Consider the following 13743-nt stretch of genomic DNA (forward strand, 5'->3'; position numbering starts at 1 on the left):
GGCCTCAACTGAGTTGAAACTACCTATACCCGCATAAGATAGGAGAAGGAGAATCTAGGAGGATCATAAATTATACGCTAAACAAGTGGCCCCGAATACTGTATTGATATAAAAAGCACAAAACGAGATATTACTCGATCCCCTTCAGACATCTTCCTTTTACATAAACCTCATAAAGAAGGCCACGACGGACCTTTACATCCATCCTTCATTTTTATATACGTTAGAAAGTTCATAATTTTAAACTGTTGAGTTGTTTAAATGTCTAACACTCACTTCTCATTAGCGAAGTTGGCGTGCAGCAAATCCTGCGCGACGGAGTTGCGTCATGCCCGGCCTAGCCCAGTAGGCCTCACATGACTGCCGCGGGAGTATGTCGCCGCGAGATAGATGACACGTCTTCTTCTAACTGTATTAATGACATAAGGACGGGTAGTCTATCTCGCGGCGACATACTCTCGAGGCAATCATGTGCTAACCGTGCTGCGGTCGCCCATGTAATATGTATATCTGAACTAGTCTCAACAGGTCTTCTTATATGCTCTAAACTTGTTTGAAAGTCACTTACTTCTCATTAGCGAAGGTGGCGTGCAGCAAGTCCTGAGCGACGGAGTTGAGCGTCATGCCCGGCCTGGCCTTGCGATCGCCCATGTATATCTGGACTAGTCTGAACAGGTCGGTAGCTGCCTTCTTGTGTGCCTTGTCCCAGTCCGCGCCCACCATAGGTGCGCTGATGCCTGACGACGTCCATGATAACATATCGCGTACTGACGCCTGAAAGTAAACCATTTGTTTAATATAGTTTGACCCAAGATTCTCTAATTTCAAACAAAGATACAATAGAATAGAATAGAATCGTTTATTGCATGTCACAAACCAGATATAAAGGTGTTACATATAGTGTGGTTAGTTTTGTGTGACGTCCTGTAAGGACACAGCAAATCTAATACTTACATCTAACTTAAACAATATATTTATATCTTAACAATAGTAGGAACTCTGATACATTACTTAATCATATGTCTCGTTAAAGTAATCTTTAATACTGTAGTAACATTTATTAATTAGGAATATTTTTAACTTATTTTTAAAGGACTTGAGGTTTTTTAAGCTTTTTATAGAATTCGGAAGGTGATTATAAATTTTTATGCACATAAAATAGAAATTTTTATGCATATAAGATAGAAAGAATGATGTTGTATATTTTACGATAGTACTACTGGGACTAAAAAAGGTGATGAGTAGTGTTTTCGGGGTTCTTACTGAATAAGAAGTGTTTACTAGACTATACATATTGAACTAAATGAGTAAATTCTAAACCAAACAGTCTTCAAGCATTGGAAAAGAGGTTCCTTATTAGTAATTCGAAACCGAAATAATTTTTCTGTTCTGCGAAGCTGAAGAGCAGCAACTGCCTTTAGTGGAGCTGAGCAAACATTACTCGCACCAAAGACATATATAACTCCGTATAGACAGATAAAGTCTAAGAAAAAAACGTACCTCATTACCATACAGAAAAAGGTACGGTGGCCTAAATGGCATTTACGCCTTTGGGGTACGCCCAGCTAGATGGCGCTAATATTAATATTTGACATTTTAAAACATATCAAGCTAAGAATATGGGCCAAATTGTCAAAACTGAGATTCAAAAATTTTAAGCCTGTGTCAAGAGATGGCAGTCTATGCACTGTGAATACACATTTTACTTCGACAGTAACTCTCTATGATACTCGATCCTCTTTGCTCGCACAGAAAATAGAAATAGCGTATTATTATACGGGATTGAGGAAAAGCTACTAACAAAACAGGCGTTACAGTTTTTAACCGATAAAGTCGACATTGCTGTCCATTTTTGTTGAAATACGCTTACCTTCTTCCTAAAGATGCCCTTGTTGAAGTTGAGGTGGTCCTTGGCGAAGATCTCGATGTCCTGCTCCGGCGGCCGCGGCGCATGCGCACGCACGGGACTGTACAACGCCTCCGCGCCCGCGACAGGCTGCAATCACACACACATTATTGATATATGCATTTTTATATGTCTGGATAATCAGACCTAGTTTGCTAAGGCCCCAGGCTCCAATGAGCCGTAGCAATATTTCGGGATAACGCAAGAAAGATTTGTGACGGGATAATATAAAATAAAGACTCAGTCTCAGAAGAACAGCTTACGCGGGTTATTTATGTAAAATATGTATTTGCGTGGCGCAGCCGGTAGGATTCGAATTTGTATCCTAAACACATAATATAAACGTAAGCGTACGCAATGAACTTAAATTTTAGTAATTACAATGATGTCAACAAAGACATTGTCCTCAAACAATTCTTGCCTGCGAGACTTAAAATCATAAATACATTTCAGTTACATTTTGTACCCGTCCATTTTTTAGTGAGCGGTTTAGGTCCGTCGCTCCAAACATAAAAGCGTCCTGCTTGGCCCGACGAAGAGTCGTCGAATACGCTGCCGTGCTCGTTGTAAACAAAGGTCGTGCTGGTGGGAGAGGTAGACGCGAGCCGGCGCTGTGTGTGTGCAGTACTGACCCGGTGGTACTCCTTGTCGGGCTCGTGGAAGGTGTTGTAGTAGGCCACGCCGTGGTTCATGTACTCGGCGTGCTGGTGGGAGAGGTAGACGCGAGCCGGCGCTGTGTGTGTGCAGTACTGACCCGGTGGTACTCCTTGTCGGGCTCGTGGAAGGTGTTGTAGTAGGCCACGCCGTGGTTCATGTACTCGGCGTGCTGGTGGGAGAGGTAGACGCGAGCCGGCGCTGTGTGTGTGCAGTACTGACCCGGTGGTACTCCTTGTCGGGCTCGTGGAAGGTGTTGTAGTAGGCCACGCCGTGGTTCATGTACTCGGCGTGCTGGTGGGAGAGGTAGACGCGAGCCGGCGCTGTGTGTGTGCAGTACTGACCCGGTGGTACTCCTTGTCGGGCTCGTGGAAGGTGTTGTAGTAGGCCACGCCGTGGTTCATGTACTCGGCGTGCTGGTGGGAGAGGTAGACGCGAGCCGGCGCTGTGTGTGTGCAGTACTGACCCGGTGGTACTCCTTGTCGGGCTCGTGGAAGGTGTTGTAGTAGGCCACGCCGTGGTTCATGTACTCGGCGTGCTGGTGGGAGAGGTAGACGCGAGCCGGCGCTGTGTGTGTGCAGTACTGACCCGGTGGTACTCCTTGTCGGGCTCGTGGAAGGTGTTGTAGTAGGCCACGCCGTGGTTCATGTACTCGGCGTGCTGGTGGGAGAGGTAGACGCCGGAGCCGTCGTCGTCGTCGGGCGTGCGCGCGCCGCCGTCGCTGGACTCGTTGTCGGGCTCGTGGCCGGACAGCGAGCGCGAGCCGCGGGACCCGGAGCGCGAGCGGGATGAGTTCGACTCGTTGTCGGAACCCGAGCCGTCAGCGTAGCGACCGCCTCCTGTAACAATGTTATGTAATTGTATGACGACCGGTTTGGCCTAGTCGGTAGTGACCCTGCCGCTACGCCGCGGTCCCGGGTTCGAATCCCGGTAAGGGGATTTATTTGTGTGATGAGCACCAATATTTGTTCCTAAGTCATGGATGTTTTCTATGTATATAAGTATTTGTATATTATATATATCGTTGCCTGAGTACCCATAACACAAGCCTTCTTGAGCTTACCGATGGACTCAGTCAATCTGTGTAAGATTGTCCTATAATATTTATTTATTTATGTAAGATCGTGTCACGAAGACGCGCGCCCTTGTTCGCAGTACCGTATTATTAAGGCTACATTCATCAAACAAACTACATATCACGGAGCTACATACTTACCAGCAGCGGCTGATCCATACAAGCCGATTCCCACAGGCTTGCCTAAAATTGATTACTAGTAAGTAATGTAAAATTAGGTTTCTTTATGCTCAGTGTTGCCTAGCAGAAATTTTCACCAGCCGCCACTGATACCTACTGAAATATATGTCGTACAATAGAGTGACTATGTACACCGGCTGTGGAAGCGGAACTCGAAGCAGTGCCTTGCCAGTATCAATAGCATGCCCACTAGACACGCGGCCAGAGCGGTACCCTTCCCAAATTCTCTGCGTATACTATCTTTCAAAGGATGAGCACTTTTGTCAAATATTGGATAGTGGCTCAACAATACCCGTCGACGACTATATTAGTAACTTCTGTATGAATCCTTTGGTGGACTTCAGAAATCAAATCATGTTAGAAAACTCACTGGACAGCTTGGCCTGCTGTATGATATAGTCCTGCAGCGGCAGCAAGTGCTGCATGCCGCGGAGGTCCCAGTTGCAGTACAGCGGAGAACCTTCGTCATCTTCTTCGTCGGCGTCTAGAGGAGATTCTTCCACTTCTTCGGGCCTCTTGTGACCTGGACATGATAAAGATTTATTTTGATCAAAAAAATATGAAAACAGTCGATGTATGCGGTAATTACATCGAATTTTCATGGAAGCGCACATGAACATTGACGTTTACTGAAGTAGCATGACAAAAACGAACGATACATTATGTTATAAACAACATCTGCACGAAGCACACTCATAACTTCCTTAGAACGAACACATATGAAGAAATTCATGGCACGAAAATATGGCTTACGTCTCGATTTAGCACGATCTCTCGGCGCCGTGGACCTCTCTAGCCTTTGGTTGTGTTTCTGCACGTTGGGCTCTGTTAGCGGCGGGTCCAGATTGATGCATTTCATTTTGTAATTCACTGAAAAGATACCATTTTGTCAAACGCTAGTGTAAAATCGACTGGCTTACTGGGAATTAAGGATACACAGTAATCTCTTATAGATCAGTAACTAATCTTTTCACTGACTATGTTTAATGTTATCAAATAAAATAAAATCTCGACCTCTGAATACAGTGTCAGTGCTATTACACAAAAACGATCTTAGGAGACCTTCCCTATTTAAAAGCCAAGCCACAAGAACAAGCCACCATTTCAAAGATATTTGACACAACTCTTTCTCAACTTTTAGTACCTAATCTTTTGTGACCTGTCAACCCTAAAAATGGACTTACCAGCAGCCATGTTGTCTTGCTCGTTCGCCGAGCAAAGCCTCATGAAGTTGTGGTGTGGCTCTTGCCTCTTGCTGCTGCCCGACGAAAGCGAACTTTTGCTCGATGTGTAACGTTCCGGTTCTGCTTGCTGCCTTCTGGATAAATAAACACATGGTTACTGCGCTAGTTTCCGTCCGCTTGTCAGATAATATATAAAGGCATACCCTTTCACATTTAGTTAGTTTATTCCCATGATTACCATCATATAAAGGCACAATAAGTCAACTATAAGACGCTTAAAAACGCACTATCTCACTTGGTCGCGACACGACACAGTGTCGCCTTTTGATGACTGTGACGATTGCGTAGACGGCATAACGCTCTAATTCATACGAAACCATATATGAGAGTTATTATATTGGCATCTATTAACCTTAAAATTTAAATTGATGACTTATTACGACATGCATTAGAAGGGCGTAAATTACCTAGTGAACTCCCTGGGTGGATGCCAATTGGGTGCATGATGCCGCAGATCTAAACTCGTCTGCCGGAAGGGTTTGTCCACACTATACGCTGCCTGCTTGTCGAAACGTTCCGCTCGCTCTAACTCCACCAGCCGATCCTTGTCCAGGTGTCTGCAAAGGAATCCAGCATAAACATTATTTTATGATAAACTACCGTGCAATTATAATTACAGTGCAGAGTGCGCCACTGACGACGATACACGACACGTATGTTGTCTTACCTGTCAGAGTAACGTTCACGAGCGTGCCTCGACAGTTGGTGCGGCCGCTCCAAGCTGTGCATAACTCGGGAGCCGCCCGCCGCGTCCGTGGCCAATGAGATCGATGAGACCAGCGAAGGGCGCGCCGCTGACGTCTATACACGACAATGACAAATGTTAGTTCATTTATCGTTATAAAGAAGTATCGTGTGGTTCACGTCCATTGACAAAATCATGGCCCACAAAAGTGAGCATTTGCTCTGGTCACACATACGTTACTAATGCGTGTAATTCATGGTTCTGAATGAAAATGTAGTTGTTTCAATACTTTTGCTCTAGAATGTCTAAATTTTGGTAAACGTTAAATGTGTCATTAATAACTAAATACCTGTAAAAATGGCTGTGGCTGCGGTTTCTGCAGAGGGCTACTCGGGCTTTGCGGGGAGGCCGACTCGCAGGACGATCCAGTCGATTGCTGCTTCAACTGATAATCATTATGACACCGTAAAGAAACGTACACATTGTAAAAAAAAGATTAGCTACGAGCAATAAATAATAAAGAGCTAAACTGAGCTATCCTAAAACAGAAATATACAGAATTAGAACGCCGCCGACACATATCGCGGAACATTTGTCCAGCAATGTACAAGTATCAGTACTGGGTTAACACATTTACATCAGGCGTTTAAATCTATTTAAAATCTTTCAGAAACGTATTAACATTTTCTTTAAAGTATTTAATAATCTATAGGCAACTTTTACTCGTAGTAACATATAACGTCTATAAGAAAACCTTAGTACAGTAGTGCCGCTAGTGTCTCGCCCGAGCCACCCTTAGCAGACTACTGTCGTGGCGTTCCTACGTATGAATTATAATAACGGCTAGATCTCAGCAAAAATAAAAAGGTATAGGTACCTTGCGTTTAGTCAAAGGTGTGCTCTCAACGGATTTGAAGTATTTCTCGTGCATGGAATCGTCCGAGGCGTCCTTCCGCGGCGAGATGAAGCTGCCGCTCCTGTTCAATCCTGCAACAACGATTTTTTTTATTTTATTATAGATAACTTTTTAACAAAAAATAAAACCGCCTTCAAAAAAAGCGCGTTACAAAACACGGAGAAACTAAAAAGCAAAAAATAATAAACCTTTGAATTCAGATTTCTTATCGTATTGCAATAATCTAAACATCCAAATTATAAACAAATCCATTATTTTTGTAGTCGGTACCAGACCTGTTCGTCGCCTTGCTTATTGCCTGTTTGCCCCACCCAACCATACGCAGGCTGGCACCGACTCCAAAAATAATTGATTTGTTTATAATTTGGATGTTTAGATTATTGCAATACGATAAGAAATCTGAATTCAAAGGTTTATTATTTTTTGCTTTTTAGTTTCTCCGTGTTTTGTAACGCGCTTTTTTTGAAGGCGGTTTTATTTTTTGTTAAAAAGTTAATTTATTTGTTGATTTTTAGTGATTCCTATTGATATTATATGTATCAGTCCGAATATATGTACACTAGTGAAAGAATTATCCTTTAACTCCTAACCATTGAGGAGTTGACCTTCCATCATCAGCTCAGCCACATAAAATTATTACCATCAGGCGTAAATACTGGTTTACCTTTGAAAAATACACTAAAAACATTACATGTGCCTATAACATTTGAAGAGTTCCCTCGATTTCTCCAGGATCCCATCATCAGACCCTGACTTGGTGCCAATGGGACCATCTCGGGGTTATACCCGTTCGATCAAAAAAAAAATTTTGAAAATCGGTCCACAATTCTCGGAGATATCGAGGAACATACATACAAAAAAAAAAAAAAAAAAAAAAAAAAAAAAAAAAAAAAAAAACATTCAGTCGAATTGAGAACCTCCTCCTTTTTTGAAGTCGGTTAAAAATTACTAGGAGACTTTGGCTGTCTTTAATATTATTACAGCTTTGGTTTGGATTAATTAAGTTATATTATAAACATTATTTTTATTGTGTTTTTGTTGGACGTGCACATGAGATGCCATTGATCTTTGGAAAAGGTTCCTCGAGAATTGACCGAAACATGTAAAGCTTTTTTCGACTTCATGGGTGAGTGACCCGTTTAATTTAATAGTTATTTGTTTTACAAGGGGGCAAAGTTGTTGTTTAACCGCACGTGCCAATATTGATACCCGAGCAAGCGAAAGATTCCAATATTGAACCGCGAGCGTAGCGAGTGGTTCAAAAAGTGGAATCTTGAGCGTTGCGAGGGTTTCAAGGCACGTAGGTTAAACAAACTTTGCCACCGAGTGAAACACAATATTTTTCACCACACCAACACGAACAAAATACTGACTATAAAACATCAAACTAAATAAAATCCAGCAATCTATTTAATATTTATGATTCAAAATAATTATTTATAGGTAAATTCTACCAGCCAGCTCAAGGCATCAAGTTAAAATTTGTATGAAATTATTTTGCACTCTTGTGGATAAAATGCAATTTACTATCCGTTTTCGAATAGCAATATTGATCTTTACCAGTTGGTGTGGTGAAAAATACATTTAATTTATAAATTAGTTGATAAATTGTACCTGCATGCGGCGACCATTTGTCAGCTTCTAGCGGCGGTGCGGGCCCGCTGCGTTTCCGCAGCTGCGGCGTGCATACCGGCGCGCATGCCGCCGCCGCCAGCTCCTGCTAATACAACCCGTCAATGTTCGCACTATGAACCATACCATGAGAATGAGTTTTCCTTGAATGAATAACTTGTCAATAGACCCTTATGGTGACCAACGGTGTAGGGCTTCTTAGTTGGAAACAAAACAAATATAAATAATCAGTCAACCATTAAGGCAGCATTCCGCAAAGTACAAATGCTCCAAGCATTTATAATTAAACTCTGTCAAACAAGTCTGTCAGTAAATAAGAACGAAGAAAACTATATGCATCCTTTTCTTTAGGGTGCTAGAGAAAAGTATACCTATAGTTTTCCTAGTTCTTATTTACTGACAGACTTGTTTGACAGAGTATAAAACAACTATTTAATGAAGTTTCATGGATAGATGCGTCTTCTAAACAGTTGAGACTTTCGCTGCTAATGAAAAATTTAAGTTCACGCCTTTTTCTGCTAGCGAAATGTATGTGCCGTGAGCTAGTGTATATATTTTCACCAGAAAATTATTTTTTGTTAACCATTGCTTTCATTCAAAATGCTTTAAGTTAAATAACCAAATCAAATTACTATAACATATATGTATATGCACTTAGTAAATGTTTTAGGACGATAGTGTATTTAGATACACTTACGTCACGCGTTGTGCGGGTCAGTGGAACAACTAGGTCATATGCTAATCGTATGCAAATTCTAACCCGTTTCAATCCGCAATAGGAATGTATGTATAGGCACGGCCAAAAATTTGCGGTGAAATCAAATAAATTACCTCATAAGGAATTGGTTAATTTAGTATGTACTTAGTTCAAAATACTTTCTACGATGTTGATAATCAGAAGGGATATTGGAAACTATGTTTGTTTATAGAAGAACGAAAATGAGTTTTTGTCTCCCTTCCAGTAACAAACTACAAAATTTGTAAATCTAAATTTAATTTAGGTAGCTCATTCGTGTTCACTTACGGCACTTGTCTTCGAAATTTGTACATCCGTACAGTACGACGGCCACCAAGACTAACGCTGCCCGAAATTACATGACATGACTCCATACAGTTGATAAAAAACACTAAACTGGTCTCAGTGCTTATAAGATGGGTACTCTGTACGCCAGTGAATGACCAGCTTGCGGCGTTGTTTGCAGAGGAGCGACCGTCACAACTTACTCGCTCAGCTCTCGCTGCGATTCCCGAACCGTGTAATAATACCAAAGAGGATCGAGTATTACAGAGTTCTTCTTCTTATCGTGTGAAGGAATCATAAGTTATAAACTAAAAAATATTTTGCCAATATCTTGCCACCTCCAACCCTCGAGGGGTAGCTTTTATAAGGTCTTCTGCAGTATCGAAGTAGTGTAATCACAGTGCATAGACTGCCATCTCTTGACACAGGCTTAAAACTTTGGAACCTCAGTTTTGACAATTTGGCCCATATTATTAGCTTGACATGTGTTAAAATGTCAAATATTAATATTAGCGCCATCTAGCTGAGCGTACCCCAAAGGTGTAATGCCACCTAGGCCGCCGTACCTTTTTCTGTATGGTACTGAGGTACGTTTTTTTCTTAGACTTTGTCTGTCTATACGGAGTTATATATGTCTTTGGTTACATACTATGGTTGGTGCAGCGGCTTGCCGCGTTGACTGCTGGTGCTGCTGCGACACTTCGTTTTGAAAATATTCGCGTGGATGTCGTGTCTTGCACTCGACAGTTCCCAGTATAATCAGCTGGCTCTTCGTTTCGTCCTTTTACAGTAAGCTCATTCTTCAGCTTCATTCTTTCAATAATACTATGGTGAGTTACCTGCTTGCGGCGTTGACTGCTGACGCTGCTATCAGAAGAACGACCAGAGTCGGTGTGACGGCACAGTTGGCTCGCTCCATCTTCGCTCAGCCTGCCTCGCCTCTCGCCGCTATTTCTGAACAAATGTCAATATAATCAAAATCAAGCTCAACGGAGAATGCTACAGAATTCAGGGTATACGTCCCGTTGCAGAGATCATAATCTACAAATCAATCAATGTAACTCAGAAAATAACTGTGTCCGTGTTTTATATTTGGTGAAACGTGGCGTCAAGCGCCCAAGGAATTAGATTTTTCTTTATGAATTACACTTAAGTGAACCATAGAATTGGACGCCGCACCAGACCCTTTAGCACAACTTGCGATCTCGCGCGAGTCCATACTTGAAGTCGCGCTTCGTGTATGAACTCGCACGCGAGAGCGCAAGTTGTGCTAAAGGGTCAGATACCCCACGAGTCGCCGCACGCGAGCATCGACCTATTCGAGCTAACAGTTATCGTATTTATAATCTAGTCGCCCAGAAGTCTATAAAAAAATCTCCCTTAGTTTAATCTTTATTTTTAGAAATCAAAACTGCATTTATCTTTTGCAAGGTTTTAAAATTTTGTGGACCACTGAAATCTATGAAATTATAACTAGTTCTGTTGACAGTTAACACATTCACTACCAGACGAAAAATGGCACAGTACGTCAGAAACCGGTCGTAATTTATAACCGCCCGCTTGTATGGCAACAACCCGCCCAGCGGTGCCGACCAGGTTCACGAGTTCACAAGAACCCGCCTTGGTAGTGAAAGTGTTAATTTGGATTACTCCCTCACCTATGGTGGTAATGTGAGCGCCTGGTCCGCACGGGGCTGGTCTGTGGCAAGGACACATTCTTGGTGTTGCTGGGTGACAGTTTACTGGCGCTCGCTGCCGTGGTGTTGCCATTGCTGCTGACTGGGTCTATTGATGATGGAGCCTGGAATATAAGATATTATTAGAACAGTGGTGGGCAAAGTAATGCCCGCGAAAGGATTTTATCCGGCCCGCCACCGGTCCTTCCAAATAGTGTGTGTGATATTGCCAGCACTGTAGTAAAAATGGAGTTTTGGTGTAAATTTGGCCCACCTCTAAAATTTCTTCAAATTTTGGCCTGCAATTAATATAGTATGCCCACCACTGTATTAGAACAAACAGTAATAAGAAGAATGTGCTGAGAGCTGACATTTTATGTGACATTAGAGATGTTCAACCTTTTGAAAGGGCTGAAATTTCAAAATTGGATCCAGAAATTATAATCTCTTGTTAGTATTGTTGTTGTTGTGTTTCACAATCAAACAGCATCAGTGAAATATATAACAATAATCCATAAATTATTTGTTTGACTAGCTCTCATTATTATATTAACTAACAATAATATCCAAATTAGACAGTAAAACAGTACAAGATAAGTTTAGAAAACTTCTAAAACTTGTTTTGTGAAATATTAAGACACCGCCTCATTGCATTCAATGTCTATTGTTTTCGTTTCCTATTGAGCAAAGGTGAAAGCTTTGCACAAGAATATTAAACATTTTAAACTTATTCAGCATTTTATATTTCCTGTGTGCATAGCCGAATCCTCATTGCGCATTGTAATATGCCTACTGGAAAAATAAATATTTCATTTTCATTTTTTTTTTTCAAACGCTTCACGTTTCGCTCACGATTCGTGGGCGTTTCGTGAAGCGTTTGTGCATTTGACTATGCACACAGGTTTATCACATATATCAATCTAATAAATAGTTTGAACAACATTTTCCTGATTCTCAGCTTAATCTACTTAAGGGTGAATCCACGTAAAAGAAACGTGAGTCACGACTTTATTGATTGTTTATTTGATCTATTCTATGCATATATCGGGAAAGTAACACTTATTTAGAGATAGATTATCACTTGAACTTGCATTGTGAATAAATGGAACATGCCATAAAATTGTGACTCATGTTACTCTTGCCGCGGATTGACCCTTAAGAGAAAATGTTTCCTAATAAAATATAAGTCCTTAAATCTCTATCTCCAATAAAGATATTATCACAAATTTTCATCATGTCACAATTTAAATAACAGAGTTCACGATTTGACCCTCATTAACTTAACTAATAGACAATGGCAATAATTTTGATACTACTGTTGGTGACAGAGATATTTTTATACAAAACTTTTTTTTAATTATGGCATTCAACACATGCAAAGTCTGCCCCTTGACCTTACACATGTTAAATAAAAGGTGGAAAAGTGACATTACTTTGTTCAAATTACCTGAGGTGCAGCCTGGTTTGTCTGCGTGGCACTTTCCCGTCTTTTTTGTGGATCAGTGTTTTGTTTCAGGGTCTGTAACTTTGCTAACGGTATGATATCACAGTCCGTCGGCCTGTGCCATACTGTAGTCTGCAATGACAAGAATTTGGTTGGACATATTCATATACAGTGAATCCTTATTAATTGTAATGTGGATTTATGGTAAAGCTCAATAATAATTAATGTCCCAATAATGGAAAATATTGCACTTAATTGTTTTAAAAAGACCAAAACCATTGGAATGACGATTTGAGAAAGCAGGAATGATGATCCATGGATCAATATTATAATTATTATTATTATTTTATTATTTATATAATTCAGGCAGGCAGTTGAAAAAACAACTGATATGGCCTGTATCCTGGTATCTTTTTCTAGGTTTATCTCATATTATTATGTTTGTCTAATTTGTTCTTAAAACTGTTGATGTTGGGTGCTGAGACTACTTCCTCTGGTAGCTTGTTCCAAGGCGTGACTACTCTGTTAGCAAAGAAGTGTCTATGTGGGTTGTTGTTTGACATGCAGAGTTTCTGTAGTTTTAAGTGGTGCCCTCTCAGTCGGGTATTGGTGTCTCTTTTGAGTACAGATTTGAAGTCTTCGAGGTCATAGTGTCCATTCAGGATTTTATACACTTCAATAAGATCACCTCTATCTCTTCTTTCCTTGAGTGTAGTCAACTTCAGTGCTTCCAGTCTACTTTCGTATGGTAGTCTCTTGATCTGCCTTGGTATTTTAGTGAAGCTACGCTGCACCTTTTCCAGTAGGTCAAATTATTATCTGTTTGAGATAGACATTACAACTACGAAGGTTTTACTATAAAATAATTATGTATGCATACTAATTGAAACTATTGAATGAACCACAGAAATAATGAATTCAAGTCTTTTAAAAATAAACTTGAATTAATATTAAGGTTTGTACACCTAACAAAATAAAGTAAATATTTTCAATATGGATGTAAACATACCTGAGTTGATGCATTGTAGTAGTAAAATCTATGTGTGTTGATATCAAAAAGTTCCCACCATTGGGATGAGTCTGTCCGTTTCACTTTAACTCCCTAAAAATTTAATAAATAAATATGTTGAGTGAAATTCATTGATTGCAGCAACAGTTGCAAGACACAAGAATCATAAGTAAAATAATTGTTTATGCTCCTAACAACTAACTATTTTTAATATACTACATAGTTCAGAAATTAAAGTACAAACTAGGTACATGTTTCCTTATATCACTCAAGTGTACTTTTCTTTGTGAGACAAAAGCTA

At 40.6% G+C, this 13743-nt stretch overlaps 1 protein-coding gene across 4 annotated transcripts in view; it reads right to left on the minus strand.

Annotated features, from left to right (window-relative positions):
* The window catches only part of LOC125226103 (rho GTPase-activating protein 39), a 28654-nt gene that overhangs the window by 14246 nt on the left and 665 nt on the right, over nucleotides 1–13743 (minus strand). The window contains exons 3-17 of one of the 4 annotated variants that reach the window (XM_048129966.1): nucleotides 13443–13535; nucleotides 12437–12514; nucleotides 10972–11114; nucleotides 10153–10267; nucleotides 8275–8380; nucleotides 6622–6731; nucleotides 6094–6189; nucleotides 5727–5860; nucleotides 5467–5616; nucleotides 5000–5133; nucleotides 4569–4685; nucleotides 4186–4338; nucleotides 3149–3399; nucleotides 1871–1996; nucleotides 569–774 (exon numbers count right to left, since the gene is read on the minus strand). In XM_048129966.1, coding sequence (XP_047985923.1) covers nucleotides 569–774; nucleotides 1871–1996; nucleotides 3149–3399; nucleotides 4186–4338; nucleotides 4569–4685; nucleotides 5000–5133; nucleotides 5467–5616; nucleotides 5727–5860; nucleotides 6094–6189; nucleotides 6622–6731; nucleotides 8275–8380; nucleotides 10153–10267; nucleotides 10972–11114; nucleotides 12437–12514; nucleotides 13443–13535 — 2012 coding nt within the window. Of the gene's footprint in view, nucleotides 1–568; nucleotides 775–1870; nucleotides 1997–3148; nucleotides 3400–4185; nucleotides 4339–4568; nucleotides 4686–4999; nucleotides 5134–5466; nucleotides 5617–5726; nucleotides 5861–6093; nucleotides 6190–6621; nucleotides 6732–8274; nucleotides 8381–10152; nucleotides 10268–10971; nucleotides 11115–12436; nucleotides 12566–13442; nucleotides 13536–13743 lie in introns of all 4 variants that reach the window. The other 3 variants (XM_048129964.1, XM_048129963.1, XM_048129962.1) reach the window with 3 other exon arrangements.

This window comes from Leguminivora glycinivorella, chromosome 5 (genome assembly GCF_023078275.1).
Source record: "Leguminivora glycinivorella isolate SPB_JAAS2020 chromosome 5, LegGlyc_1.1, whole genome shotgun sequence".
In the NCBI taxonomy this organism is placed as follows: Eukaryota; Metazoa; Arthropoda; class Insecta; order Lepidoptera; family Tortricidae; genus Leguminivora; species Leguminivora glycinivorella.